Source organism: Falco biarmicus, chromosome 1 (assembly GCF_023638135.1).
Source record: "Falco biarmicus isolate bFalBia1 chromosome 1, bFalBia1.pri, whole genome shotgun sequence".
NCBI lineage: Eukaryota > Metazoa > Chordata > Aves > Falconiformes > Falconidae > Falco > Falco biarmicus.
This window is the reverse complement of record NC_079288.1, coordinates 70,402,139-70,417,642: the sequence shown is the minus strand read 5'-3', so window position 1 is coordinate 70,417,642 and position 15,504 is coordinate 70,402,139. Positions and strand designations below refer to the sequence as shown.

At 43.9% G+C, this 15,504-nt stretch overlaps 1 protein-coding gene across 4 annotated transcripts in view; it reads left to right on the top strand.

Annotated features, from left to right (window-relative positions):
- The first annotated feature begins 412 nt into the window (after positions 1-412).
- GABRB1 (gamma-aminobutyric acid type A receptor subunit beta1) overlaps positions 413-15,504 on the top strand; it is a 140,985-nt gene continuing 125,893 nt past the window's right edge. For 2 of the 4 annotated variants that reach the window (XR_008821769.1, XM_056338340.1), the window contains exons 1-2: positions 933-1,003; positions 1,094-1,161. Coding sequence is in view for 2 of the 4 variants with exons in the window: in XM_056338322.1 (XP_056194297.1) it covers positions 744-829; positions 912-1,003; positions 1,094-1,161 (246 nt within the window). In the remaining 2 variants the exon portion in view is untranslated. Of the gene's footprint in view, positions 830-911; positions 1,004-1,093; positions 1,162-15,504 lie in introns of those variants that run through there. The other 2 variants (XM_056338322.1, XM_056338329.1) reach the window with 2 other exon arrangements.

Genomic DNA, 15,504 nt, shown 5'->3' with positions numbered 1-15,504 from the left:
GGCTGCGGCCGGCAGCGTGCAGCATCGGCCACCGGGGCCAGGCTGCCTCACGGCGTCACTTCAGGGACTTTTCTAAAAATCCCCTTCCGAACGCAAGGCCGGTTACTGTGGCCGACACAGAGCGATCACAGCCCTGTCGCCGCCTCCCGCGCAGGCCGCGGCGGGCACTCGGGCGGGACGGGCGCGGCGCAGCCCCGCTCGGGGCGCAGCGCACCGACGGGCGGCTGCGTGGGGCGGCTGCGTGAGGCGGCTGCGTGACGCGCCCGCCCGGACAACGCGCGGTTGGCGCCAAAACGCGCCGTGTCTCTCCGGTGTTGCAGCCCCCCGTTCCGGTATCCGTGACGTCAGCGCCTCCCACCGTGAACTGTCACAGGGAAGCGCCCTCCGCACGTATTTGTTTTCTCTTGGCGAGAAGTTCGCGCCCCAGCCGGGGCGGCTGCACCGACCGCGGCAGCCCGGGGGCTCTCCGTTCCGCCCTGCCCCGCCTGCGCCCGCCGCTGCGGCGGGGCCGGGCCGCCACCTGTTGCGGTGCCGCCGCCCTCACCCCCGGCGCGGCGGGCGGGCGCGGGGCAGGCGGGGGCGCCGTATGCGGGCCGCGGCGGGCAGGGGGGCGCCCCGGGGGCCGCGGCGCCCCGCTCCGCGCATGCGCCCTGCCGGCGGGAAGTGTTGCTCCACCGCTCCGCGCCAAGTTGCAGTCCGCGGCTCGTCCCCTGTCAGGCGGCGGCAGCGCGGCCGGTGCCGGGATGGGGGGGGCGGCGGCGGCGAGGCGGGACGGCCCGCGGGCCCTGTCGCTGCCGCTGGTGCTGGCCGTGGCGTGCGCGGCGCGCAGGTGAGCGCCGCCGGGCCGCGGAGGGCCGCGGGCGTGGGGCCGCCCAGCCGCCTCCCTAACCCGCCTGTGCTCCTTCCCGCAGCGCCGACGGGCCCAGCAACATGTCCTACGTGAAGGAGACGGTGGACAGGCTGCTCCAGGGCTACGACATCCGCCTCCGCCCCGACTTCGGAGGTGAGGCGCCCGCGTTCCCCCGACCACCCAGCCCCCTCCCGCCCCGGGGCGCCCCCCGCCGGCTAACGCCGCCTCCCGTTCCCCCCGCAGGGCCGCCCGTGGATGTGGGCATGCGGATAGAGATCGCCAGCATCGACGTGGTCTCGGAGGTGAACATGGTGAGTGACCGCCGGGCCGGGACGCAGGGCGCTGCCGCCGGCTCCCCGCCGCGACCGGCCGGAGCGGAGAGCGGGGCCCCCCTCGCCACAGCGCCCCCTGCCGGCCTCCCCGGCGGGGCGAGCGCGTCCCCGCCGGTAGCACCAGCCCCGCGGGGACGGGGTGTCACCTGCCGGGAGCCCGGCTTGGGGCGGGGGTCGCTTCCCGGGCGACGGCAAATACTATAAAGCGGCCAGGCGCATCGCGGTTGCTAGGAAAAAGTTATTTGCGTTGTTAAGCAAACGTTTGCGTGCCTGAACTGGCGCCCCCGAGGTGCTCCCTGCCGCTATAGGAACGCCGGGTACAGGTCTGAGGTGCGGGGTTCTGCTTGCACGGGTTTGCCGTTTGCGTAGTCAACAGCTGGCTTCAGAAATGTTGGAGCGTCTTGAGCGGCAGCAGCAGATTGGCACGTGCAGTTTTTTCATGTTAAATGATTTAAAGAGTTAGACACTTTGCAAGCTAGTGGTGTTGAGTAAAAGGTGCAAAAAGAAAAGAAAAAGGAGCTTCTAGAAAACACTCTCTTGAAGAAGGGAAAGAACACCCAGCATTGCAGATTAAGTACTTAGAGGATGTTGCATATCCAGCTATGGAAATCGGAAAAGTCTCCTACCTACAGGTGTGAAACATACCGCATTAGATTTCGGCTCTGCTGCTGGAAGAAATGCTAATAGGCGTGCAGGCTTAAAGAGCAAAAATGTGTCTCTATAGTGCTTGCCTTGTTTGACAGCCTTTTCCCAGAAGAAAATGAAAAATCAGTTACATGTCTGAACATTTTACAAAATCATGTTGTATTAGTATGCACTGTGGGCAGTTTGCTCTCGCTATCTTGTCTTATGTTTGGTCTCATAAAAATCTTAAGATGCTTTCCTTCCATAGAGGAACACCAGTTTAGTTAAAAGAAGCTAGAAGCCTTGCATTTCCATCCTGATCGGTTGATTTCATTAAAAAAAAACAAAAAACAACCCAACAACAGGTGGTTATTTGCCTATCCAAAGTAATTTTCCAGGAGTGGGGACTTTTTCCTTAGAGGGGAATTTTTCCTATTATTTAATAGTTGTCATTAAAACAGTCTCTTCTGAGATTGTTTTCATTTTCATATTTAGTTTTTTTCTGTTGGTTATGTGTACCTGTTATGTTTGCTTATGAATAAGCTTGGCAGAATGGGGAGGGAAGGAGATTCATCACGTTGCATGTAGCATTTCAGAGAGCCTGGTATGCTAATGCCACGCAAAGACTACACTTTACTAGTTTCAGCTCCTGGAGTTGCTGTTGCTGTATTATACTTTCAGGGAAGAACATGGTAGGGACTATGCAGATCATGCAGAGAAAACAACATAAAATAGCCAAATAACAAATCTACTTCGACTCTAAACTGTTTCTACCACCCTGTGATGGGATTGCTGCTTCTAAACAGTGGTATACCCTTGGAGAGCCAAAACAGGACAAACACAATCAACAAAATACCTGCTCTGAAAGGTCCGGAACTTATCTTGTAAAGTCTCAACACCTGAAATACTGTTTATTGGAAGGGGAGTGGATGTGACTGTTTCCAGTGGCAATGTCACAGTGTATGAATGGCATTGCATCAGCTGACAGCATTTCTGCCTAGCTTTGATGGATCCAGCATGCAACGTCCTCCTCCATTCTGACACTTGCAGAGCCCTTGGGAAACTGTAATTTGAACTCCCTGGGTTTTAATCAAGGAAAGTTACATGCTAGATGGATTCTTTTGACTAATCTGCGTGTGCTAGGAGGGCAGCTCTGCTAAGACTGGTCAAAAAAGTTAGATGTTTTCATTTCATAAAATGCTACATCTCTCACAGGGTAAGGAAGTAACCATTCCCAGGTATAGCAAATAGCCCATTCCTTAAACGCAAATATGGAAAACACAGTGTCCGTTCTGAATCACTGTGAAAGGGGTTTTCCCAAACCACAAGTGCTTACCTGTACATACCATGTCTGGAGTGTTGCAAGGTCTTCATTGTGTTGCTAGAGACTTACATACCCTTTTAGGCAATGATTAGTAATTTCATCCATCATTCCAGAAATGAGGGGATCAGTATCTCAGCTTAAGAAAAATTTTTCTACCTAGTAAAATAACGTTTTATTCTGGTACTTTTTCTGAGAATCACGGCGTTGAAATGCTTAATGTGGCAACAACCTGTGAACGATTCACCTTCTCTCCTTTCCTTTTGAACTGCTGTCTTGTAGATTGTTTCTTTCTTTGTTTGTTAAGAGCTACCATTCTGTGTCTTCAGAGACAGAAGTGTTTACCAGAGAAGATGCTGGTTTATAGCTTCTGTTGTCTATAGGGTGGGTTTTGTTGCTGAAGGAAACCGGTAACATGAGCAGGGAGAGCAACACCCTTACCGTGCGAGCGCCTCTTGGCAAGAGAGTCTGGTTGGACTCCACCAGAGCTCTGTTCAGGCAGTCTCACCTGTCGGTATTGGAGGAAGTTGTCTCATCCCTTGGCTGTCTTCAGGCTCCTGAAACCTCATTTCCAGAATGGCAAGACGCAGTTATTCCAAATCCCGGTACCCACAGGCAGGGTTAATTTTTTTTATTCCAGTCTTGGTGCTTAAATAAGAGTAAAGGTTAAAATACCTCTCTCTCTCGGCTATGAAGGAGATGTATCTCTTCGGTGCATTAGCTGAGAATATGTCATGGCTGTAGGTTGTCTGCCAAGTCAACAGGCTGATCTGTATGTCCGAGTAAGTCCACTCCTCGGGTAAAAAGTTGAAATACAGACAACAGAACTATTGTGAATTCTGTGAGTGCCATCAGTAATAACTGTCTACTCAAGCAGCTTGTCTAGTTGTAGTGGCTTCTTCGAGTACACTAAACTACTGTGAAGTACTTTAGTCAGTTAATGAATTGAGACTTGCGCAGCCTTGAAGTCAACCTGTTATTTCTCCTGATATATTCAGCTTTTTAAACTGCTGTTTTATAGCTGCTTGGTAGTTCAATACTGTAGTGAGCTGCTGTAGCAACTTTTACAGAAGGATTAATTGAAGCAGTCATTCTCATGACTCCCCCATTTGGCATCAGATATGTTGTCATACATTGATTTTTGCAGGTAATAAGCTGAAGAGCTTGTCATACATAGAACAAGCAGCAGAAGTAGAATATAAAAGTCCTAATGACCATTGCCCAGTTCTAACCATGTTTTCTTTCTAATACACCATGAGATAAGTTTTAATCTGTTTTCATCAGATTTTTCACGTCTTTGCTGCAGTAACTGTAGGCACTCCCTTCCAAAGGTACAAGGTGGCCCTTCGCTTTGTCTTAATTAATGAATGTTCAGCTAACTTTCATCCATGACAGAGTTCCTTTAGAAGTATATCAGACATTTACATGAATGTAAAGACTTCATTAAGAACCATGCTACAACTAAATCTATTAAACTGCTGTGACATGAATTGTCTGGTTTTCTCTGATACTTTTACCTGGTTAATGGAAGGTGCTGCTTGTACATCAAGAATAAACATGGACAGCATGATTCATGGCAACTACTGTCAAGATTCAGGGCAAGCAAACAAATAGCATATTGCTGTATCTACTAGGAAACAGTCAAGAAGTAGCTGAATTTGGGGGTTGGGGGAGGGCGGGAATCGCATGCCATACATGATGTAATTGTCTACAAAATGTAATTTCCTACTGAGCAGATGTTCAAATCTTTGTAGTAGGGAAAAGATAGCTGTACATGTTTTACAGTTTTGAAAAAACAGCACACATGATAAAGAACCTTTCATAGAGTGGTTAGGAGACACCAAAAAGAAAAAAAAAAGAAAAAAAAAAAGCCCATTATTTTGTATTGGGAACACTGTTCCTACCTACCATTCTGATTTTACACTGATGATGATGATTTAGTTTCTATGATATCAAATTGAAGGTTTTTTGTCCCAGAAAAAGAAAACACGGAAAGAGCATATAATTCTTTAGCTTCTTTACACCCAAAGTGACTTTTACTTAAGGCACTTCCATGTATCTGATCTCCCAAATAAGCCACAAATCTTGCAGAGAAGCAGGATTTTATCTGTTGCCTACTGCTCAAAAGTCACAACTGGTTCTCAAGGCTTTCCTTAAGTCATTTGTCTTTTATACTGTCAACATCCCAACCTGCTGGATAATGGGTTTTTGCCCCTGAAAGAATTTGATTTAGCTTAAACAGCTCACTTTTTGTGTCCTTCTGGGAAAACCAATAATAAGCCAGCTGCATAGATTATTTTTTTCATCCATTTCATGTGATACCACCCTCTCAGATTCTAGCTCATGTGATTATATATAAGAAACCAAACACAGAGACAGCCATTATCTTTGGATGCATCTTTGACACCATGGTTTATACTGAATGATAAAGTCATGTGTTTGTGGCACAAAGTAGACCTGCGTGTCACGTTTGATCCCTCACTCTGTTATGACTGCAGGTTATTATTGGTTTGGAGAATGAGGTGTCTCTCAGTACTTAAAAGCTGTGCTGCCTATGTTGTCAGACAGGCTTTTCTATTATGCTTATTTAGCTTTCCCTGGAAGCAATACAGTATTTCTCTTTTTTTCTTACCTTAGAGCTGTTTCCAGGTCTGTTGCTGAAACACTAGCTTGTATTAGAAAATGAGTCCAAAATAAATGTATTTTCTTATGTACGAGAAGTTTACAGAAATACTACTTTAGAGGCTGGTAAACAGGGGGTTGTCTGAAGGCTCAACTATATTGCTTGTTTCACAGCATCTTGCTTTATTCAGTTTGGGTAGTGAGCAGTTCTGCAAGTGTGGAAAAATTAAGAGCAAACTTGTGTTCTCCCCCCACATGATCTCTAGAAAGAATCTTCTTGATCTTCAGAGTGTGTCTTTTTGGGGTACTAAATGCTTTTTCAGTTTAAACTTTTATGGAGTAATTTCCCACGTAAGTTGATGTATTTTACCTCAGAATCAAGCCAAATGAATAAGCAGTCCTTGAGCAAATATCACTGCAGGTTGAAACAGAGGATTAGTGTTTCGTTCAGTTGTATAAACAGCAGTAAAGGAGGACATCTGTGTCCTGTGCTGCATGAACAGGAGCACAGCCAGTCGGTTAAGGGAACTGATTATCTCTACTTAGGACTTGCTAGACCGTATCTAGATACTGCATCCAGTTTGGGGCCTCCCTCCTTCCCCCCAGCCAGTACAAGAAAGATGTTGAACAGAAGCAAGCCCAATGGAGAGCCACCAAGCTGATCATGGCTGGAGCACTTGCTCTGTGAAGAAAGGCTCTGGAACCAGGGCATGTTCAGCCTGGAAAAGATGGCTTCAGAGGCAGCTTCCCAGGACCAGTGAAAAGGTTATGGAGAAAATGGAACTGGGCTCTTCGTAGAGGAACATGATGGGAGGACAAGAGATGACTGACATGAAGGGAAACAAAAGAGGTTGAGGCTGGATGTAAGGAATAGGGTTTTATACCCTTTGAGGGCAGCCCAGGAGAGAAGCAGGGTGCCCAGAGAGCTTGTGCAGTTTCTGTCCTTGGTGGTCTGGAAGACCTGACTGGATCAAGCTGTGAGCAGTCTGGTCTGACTTCATAGCTGCATTTTTTTTTTTAATAAAATAATAATACAGGAGGCAGAACTCTCCTTAGCATTAATAAACCTTCAGCAATAGTCAGCTGTGCCTAATTTTCAGAGTTCTGGGCTGATCACACAAGATGACCTTGACAAAATGTATATACACACAGTAGTTTTCAAATTTGCCTATACATCCAAGGCAAGCATATATATGCCTCCAGAGCCTAGAAGAGCCAAAGGGCTTCCCCTTGCTTTAGGATTGACACCAGGCTGGGTGGCTGTGGCATCCTGCACTGGTAGGTGTTAAAAGAAGCTAAATCAGTGGGTTTAAACACTCAGGCTGGGTAAGGCTTGGAACCAAGGCACTGACATTTGACTATTAATCCTGGCAGGCCAGTGCTCATGCGTTGGACTCCCAGTTTTAGGAATGGTAGAGAGAATTTTATGTGTGGGTGCAGGTTATCGTAAGGCACTTCTTGCAGGCTGAGGAAGGCTTAAGCTGTGTTTGTAGCTATAACCAGAGTTTCACACGTCACAGTGTTCTTTCTCCCTGTCTGGATTAAGTATCTGAGAGTTTAGCATGGTGGCTGTTGTGAATCTCAGTGGAGGAAACAAACACTACGCTGGGGAACCAAAGTGGCCTTGTGAACCTCATCTCATACCTCTTTGCATCAGAGCAGCCAAGTCTCAGTTTTATGTAATTTTGTCTGGTTCCTGGAGAACTAAAACATCAAACTCCCTTCAGCTCAGCCAGTGAGGCAACAGAAGTGACCAGGGTAGTCAGAATGATAATAAATGGTCCTTGGTCTAAATACATTTGCCTGAATTTCCCAGGTTAAACTGATTTTTAAAACAAGATTTTAAACTCAACAATTATTAATGAAAATTTGCTTAGCTGTAGTGCAAAAGAAGAAAGGAGAAGTACTTTTCTGTTATACAGCAACTCACTTGAAGAGCATGAAGGACATGCAAAAGCACTTGAAATGAATATTAATAAGAATCTTCAGCAACTGATTTTTTTCCCAGCAAATATGGAAAAACTAATCAAGTAATAATACATAAAGGTCAGATCATTTCATCACTGTCTATTCCAAACAGGAGTAATTATATTAAAGAATGAAACAGAATGAATGTAGAAATAGGCAGCTTGAGGTTAAATGACTGGGTCACTGTTACTGAACGTGGTGTTGTGTTATTTTTCGTTTGACTGCATGAACAAGCGGTTCTTCAATAAAATTAACAAGTAGGCAAAAAGGATAAAGCAATAACCTAAATGTTATTTTATATGATCCAGAAAGTGGATATATCATAATTTTTCAAAAGTGACACTAACCTGAGACCAACTTCAGGGTTGATGCATTCTGTATTGCAAATTTTCTTTTCAGCCTGACAGACATAACACTTCCCTGATTTCAAGGTTTAAACAAACTAGCAGTGAACACCCTTTATAGAAAAGATGTGATTCTTTTTTCTAATGTTAAACTCACAGTTTCCCACAAGGGCTGCTCTCCTCACTCCTTCAATTGTTTCTCTTTCTAGCCACTGCAGGTGGCTTACCCTCACTTTCCAGCTTTTCTCAAGAGCTGATAAGCTGAGTTCTGACCTGTGTACTTCATCCTTTAGCCGAGATTTTACACCTGACACCACAGGGCATCCTGATGCATTTGTAGTACAGCCAGATAACATAACCTGTTTTACATTTCTGAAGAAAGAAAGAAAGCGGTCACACTTCCCGTTTGTTTAAAGCACGTTCCAGGAATGCAAGAGAACAGCAGAAGGTAACAAAGGACAGTAAATTATTAGAGTCAAATGATTTTTTTACGTGATTTTGTTGGTAAGCTGTTTCTTACCTTGTTTCTTCTGAGCATGGAGTGAAAAAAAAAAACCTCCCAAAGCAACTGCAAGTCTGAAATATGATGGTATTATTGTGATGAACTGTCAAAAATCTCTTCACCTGGAGTGAGCAAGTGACCACCTGCAAAGCAAAGGACCACATGTTGTCTTAATCATGCCCTAAAACACTTCTTCAGCCAGGTCTTGTTCCTAAAATCTACAGTTCATTGTATCACAGTGGTGAGCAGTGGTATGCATGAAATGGGGGGTGACACCCCCCTCCTGTTTAGTGGAAGCTTTAGCACCCAGTTTGGGGTGTCAGGAATTCACTAAATAAGGGGTACACCTGCAGTTAGATGTGCCTTTCAGTTATATGGGTGAGAAAATGCAAGGTTTCCCCTGGCACTGCCTGTTAACAACGTGGCTGTACTGTGACGGCTGGAAACTTCCAGCTTGTTGTCTATTAGCACACACAAACCCCACGGTTCGGTGGCACAAACCTGAAACATTCAGGGTCCCAAATGATTCTTTAATAATAGAACAGGCAATGATTCACACAAAAGACCCATTCCCCAAAATGAATCACTTTCTAAAAAGAGAAAAATAGATCTATAAAATTAAATTTTAAGTTCTTTCAGGAACCTGAAAGATGTTTCTTTTATTGTGTGTGTGCAGGACGGGGAAGGTGTTTAATTAAAAGCTTGTGTTTTCATTTTCCCCAGTTGCACTGTCCTTTTATTTCTGATTATGGAAAGGAGAGAAATCAGAATGTTCCAAACTAAGCATTTTTCTTCATAAGGAGATGTAAGGGATACATTTCAAGTGTCTGCAAAACTTAGTGATTTTTTTTTTTTTAAATCAGTTTTGCGTTGTGCCCTACTGCCTGAAAAGTATTCCTTAACTTGTCTAGGCTGTATTAATAAATTCTCTACCAACTGCAGTTCAGTACAGACCTGGAGCTGAAGCTGTGCAACCAAGAAAGGGAACAGTCACACCACCAGTTAGTTCTCCCTGAGGTGGGAAAAGATCCCAGCCTCAGGGGAGGAACAGCAACAAGCTCGAAGGCTAGCACCCAAAAGACTTGTTCCTGTTCACAGCATGCCAGGTGCTCTGGGACAGCAGCTGAAACCGTTAAATCAAACCCAGAGATTGCAATCATTCAGAAGTATCCCCAGCTGATGTTTTATTGATCACTGTTTTCCAAACAGCAGCTGCCTTGAAGAGTTCTCTGGGGTGTCTCATCTCCCATCCTTCTAAGTGCGCTGTATTTTAAAACATCATGAGGCCTGTAAAACCAGCTGTAAGAGCTTCTAGCAGGTGATGAAAGAGTCCAGGATGGCTACCAGAAGGATTTTGTACTTTAATGCTCTTTGAGACTCCTTTTTTTCCTCCAGAAAAAGAATTCAGGGTCTCAAGGCACACACTTCCATGCATGTAGAATTTCTCTTCCCTTACATACAATACCACCTGTAACACTGGCAGTGCTCCACAGAGCATATTAAAATGAAATTGTTTCCACCCCAAAGGCTAAACTACTGCAAATATGTTCACAGGGAAATTGGTAGTAGCAGTCACTGAATAATCTAGCAGAATAACACCAGATAATGCAGTTTGTTCAGTTCTTCCTTTAAGCAGTAGCTCTGTATTAAGATTTACATAGGCTGGAGAAGGTAGATTAGATTTCTTGCCTGTCAACCTTTAGGATGACGTTTCAAGATTAAAAGGTTGCTTTTGGCCAAAGCAGTGTCACACTGAGGTTTGCTCCATCCTCTGCAGGGCCAAATACTTAACGGTTTGTATTATGCCATGAACAAAGGAAAGGTAGTGTAAAAGACACAAAGGCAGCTTCTAGAAAGCTGCATTATCACATAGACGTCCGCCCTATAGCAAAATGGAATTGTAAGGTTTTAAATGCTCATGATAGAATGCATAGTTTCACAGCAAAGATTAATGATTTCAGACCGCCAAACTTAATTAAAGGTCAGAATAAATGTTCTCCATTAAAATTCATCAATCCATTTGGCTGAGATGGAAGAATTTTGGTCATGTCTTTTTTAATTGCCTATAGAAAGGACTGAAGAGATAGCAAAGTTAAAACTGTTGAAATAGGTACGCGATGTCTTAATATTATTTGGGATTATCTTAATCATGTTAAAAGATGGGTGCCGTTAATTCCCCATCATATTTTTAACCTGAGGAGACTCTTATGCGTAGCTGAAGTAACATGAGTAGCAGTCAGCTGCGGGTGGGTATGTTCGTGCTTGGGTATCTCAGGAGCTTCTAGGCAATACTAATTCTCACAAAGCACTGAGGGTTCTGGTCCCACGCAGGGAGCCTAGGTGCTGATGGTCCCATTCATTTCAGTGAGTGTGCTCATGGATACAATTTCTCACACCGGTAAACTGAAGTGCACATTAGCTTTAGCATCTCAACAGTTTACTCAGCGGTTTGCAGGAGCAGTCTAGCTCTCCGGTTTACATCAGTTTTAAATCTTTGTTTCCATACAGTTTTTGTCGTTAGTCTTCAGCATGAGAGAATAACCAAGCCTGGAATGATATCCTCCCACCCTGTGTTCTTCCATGATGATTTATCCTTTCTTTAACCGGTTGTTTTGTAAAACGTTCACTGGTTGAAACCATACACAAGTCAAAGAGAGAAACGGGTGAGGTTCAGAGGCTTCATACATAAATTGCATTTCATAGTCAGTGCATCTTTGTCACTGGCTTCCTATGAAGGATACAAAACATGGGATTGAGAGCCACCTGTAAATTCTGGGTTTATTTTATCTACTGTGCCAGGACCAAGTGGGGGGAGGGGGGGGGGGCGGGGAAGTAAGCTGCAAAACATCGATAACACGCTGGGAATCAAACCTGCAGTGACAGACTTCACAGCTTGTTAAATGTTCTGTGGATTCCTAAACTAATAGGGAGCAAATCCAGTGTCATTGTAGTGTCAATTGGAAATGAATCCTGAATATGGATCTTTTCAGTTCCCACTGTCAAGAGAAATGAGTTTGTTTTCCAGAAGCACCCTAAGGGTATGAATTTCTGAGATCTTAAGGAATATTTATATTCCAGATAACAGTTTCTTTCCTTTTAAATTATTCCTACCAGAAACTCAAAAGTAGGTACAAAGCAGATGATGAGAAGGACTAGCATATTTCAGGAAAATATAAAGACAAACATAAAGTAGTAACCATTCTGCTCACAGCAGTCGTCCTGGACCTTCTCGCCAGTATGATGTGGTCTGTCAGAGAAAGCTGACCTTTGAGGAAATTTTTGCACTGAATGAATGAAGCGAACCAATTTCAAATACCAAGCTAAAAATTCCACCTCATTCTGGAGTGTCTCATCCCAATGGACATTTCATTATGCCAATACTGAAAACATACCATAACACAAATCTTCCACTGTTTCCTTCCCAGAACCCTATGATCCTAAACGCAGTTGACACTGTTCTGCCTTTTAGGTAGTACCAGGGAAATACCACTGCCAGAGACAAAATAGGGAAATGTGACCCATGTCCAGCCACGGTCCCCTGGGTTTAATTTCCTCAGTCTCACTGGAACAGGGATGCTTTGTAAATAATACTGCTGTAGCTCCTAGAAGAGGAATGGACAAGAGGAGACGCAGACAGCATGAGTCAAGACTATTCTCGTGACCAACATGGTACTGCACTGTCACTGTTGGTCTCTGGGGATTTTGTGTGATCTGCGTACAGTATTCACTGCCCACTGTGAAACACCGTGGCTTTTATTTTATTTTAGTGCCTTCAAGGTACCTGTAAGCACTCCAGTTAGTCAAATAACAGACATTAAATACATGCTGTAAATTACTTTTTAAGGCTATTAATATTAATTCTTCCATTCGTCATTAAGAGCAAGTGCAGCACTGGCAAAGAGCAGCAGAGCAGCAGCAGTGTCCTCAGTGTCAGATGTTTGCTTTTCACATATGCGGAACCCAGAAGCAATTAAAATGATAGGTCAGCTCCTGAACTGCCTCCTCTCAGAGGGTAACACAGAACAAAGGACCATCCAGGAACACTGCTCATTAAGTTGTCCAATTTAAAAGTTGTTTTTTCTTTCTCAAAAGGAAAGAGAAAATTGACTACTATATATATGTTTTTTAAATTGGTTTAGAAGTCACTTTTTCTCTTCAGGTACTACTCCTGCCTATACCTACCCTCCTGCCAGGGTAGGAGCTGTCCAGCAGGACAGCTATTAAGCTACTTATTGAAAACAAATACTTCTTTAAAAAAAGATTAAATATTAATCTGCAGATGATTCAGACGTGTATGATTCAGGCAAGCTCATTGCATGGGTTTATTGCAGGACCTGACGGTTTCGGTGACTATTGCACAGCTTCTATTCAGAAACCTAGGCAACAGTGGCACTCCAGATCATAGAGAACAAGTGCAGGAGGAGCTGCTGAGGACAACCTGTTGTTCCGGGGAACAGCGTCAGCACCTGACTGTGCAGGAGGGGGCTGCTGGCTCAGCGGGGACCGTGCTGATCTCACTGCTGCTCTGCAGGGCCCATCAGGTCAAGCTGCTGTCATGACAGATGGCTAATGCTTTTCACCATATTTAACACAGGAATACGGTGGTTTAGATTAGTTTTTGTAGGACTACATAGAACCTCTTACAATGCAGTCAACCTTTGCTGCTGGTTTCAGGTTTGCTGTATTTCCAAGGATGTTTGTGGGGTTAGAAGGGAACTTGAACTAAGGCAGGTAGATCTGTATTCCTTAATTGTGGGGTTTTTTCTCATTCAGATGATTACAGCGATGGAGAGTTCAGCACAATATTGTGGAAAGGGATTATGTAATACAGAGCTCTGTACTTAAAACATTGTGAATCCAATTAACTTATTAGGATGCATAATTCTGCACTTAACTAGTCCAAGCAAATGAAAGTTCAGTATTTCACGTGCCTTCCAGTTACAGAAGTGATCACCATAACACACTGCAATATTCCAGAACTCTAGAGTAGGAAGCTGGACAAACTTGAGGCAATAGTAAGCCAAACCCAATTTGGAACCAATACACTTTGGTTTAAATACTTCAACTAGCTAATATTTAGCTATATCCATGTGCTCTTGAATCATCCTTTATAGAAATCCTGTAGAAGAAAAATGTATTTGAAATCTAAGGAAAAAGTTATTCCTGTGTATTAGCTGTTCTTCCACTGACTATTCACTCCAAAGGGCACTTTTGGAGTACATGGAGCATAGAAATGCTCAGCCCACATTGTCCTTTGATCAGGTTTTACTGAAATCAGTGAGGATGCATCAGTAATGAATCAAACCAACTTTATTCAAGCTGATTATACTTTCCTGCAGTAACTATGTTTTCTTGCAGAAATGCTGCCTGTAACATTCATGTACTCCAGACAAACTGAACTGCCCTAAACACACACAGACATCAAGGAAAAATTTTTCAGAATGCTTAATTTTTATGCTAAAGCTTCTGAGAAGATCTCAATAGCAAAATGCAAATGAATGAAAATGAGCAAGTGAGAAAAAACAAGCTGCCTGTTATCTTCCCAGGAATATTATTCTCTGTCATTTCAGTCTTGGCTTGCAGACAACTTGGTTTTCCTTGCAGCTTTTTTATAATTTTCCTGCTGCTATATTTATGCATCCTAACCTAATGTTTAAATGTTGGTATAAGAAGCTATCAGTCTTTCTGACAGTAATCTGAGATCTCAGTCTCCTTAGTCTACATTGAGCCAGCTCCAGTGGAAACAAAATTAATGTGAACAACTACCTATGCATCTTCTTTTTTATTATTCACACCCACGACTACATTATCAGAGTGGCATACAAGCTTTAGAAGTCACAAGTGAGAATCTTCTGTTCTCTGTAGGTGTGAGTGATCAACTACCTTTGATTTTATTTGTGTATTTGACTTTATACTAAGAAATCAGAGTGGATCCACAGTAGGAACTTTGAACTTTGTGCTGAAGTTGAGGAAGTATATGGGTGTTAATGCTTCTGCCTCCTGACGATTCTGACAGTCATTGTAGCGGCAGAACAAAGCTGCGAGGGGAGGTCCTGATTCCCAAGGAAAAGGCAGTAATTCAGCTGGCTTGGGACAGGCTCAGAAAGCGTTTTGAAGGGAAGTGCAGAAGGCTTAGATTTCACTCTGTTCAGCAGGAGATCAGCGCCTACAGCAGTTACATATTGTTGCATTACAGAAGAGAAAAGTGTCATGAGAGAGATCCTGGGTGGAACCAAAGGGTCAACAATGTCTGTTTCTTACATGAAACATTCTTTTTTCTGACTGTGGACACACAGCAATTCCTCTAGCCTTCAGTTCATCGTCTGTTACAATTCCTACCTTACAGCAATATTATGAGAATTAAATGCGTTGTATGAAAGTTCATTTGGACAGTGGGCAAGTTTCTGCACACTCAGGTGGATAGAAAATACATACAGCCTGCAGCTAAAAAAGAATATATCCTCTGTGACCAGTAATTTCAACACAACATTGTGGGTTATGACCCAGCTGGTCTGTTCCTACATCTCTACAGCAGTATTCCTGCAGTACTGACAGGAATTTGTTGCTTGCTTACGTAGTGAGAAATCCCAAGACAGCACAAGATGTTGCATGGTAATTACATTTTCCTCAGTGGGATTACTGAATGACATATTGTGATATATCAAGAGGCAACTGTGAATTTAACTTGAGTCAGCACAGTAGACTTTGCCCAGTACAGTAGGTTTCCAGATGAACGTAGTGTGAATGTAAGAATAAAGGGAAGTTTTTGAATACCTCACAGCATCATATATGCTCTGTCAGCATTAGCTTTCAAAACACACACAGTTCTGTGCTGGCTTGGGAAAACTTTGTGTATTCACTATTTATTTGGTTTAGATATTCACTGTAATATTTAAGAGCATATTGTTTGCAGAATGAATTCACAGGAGGAGACAATAATG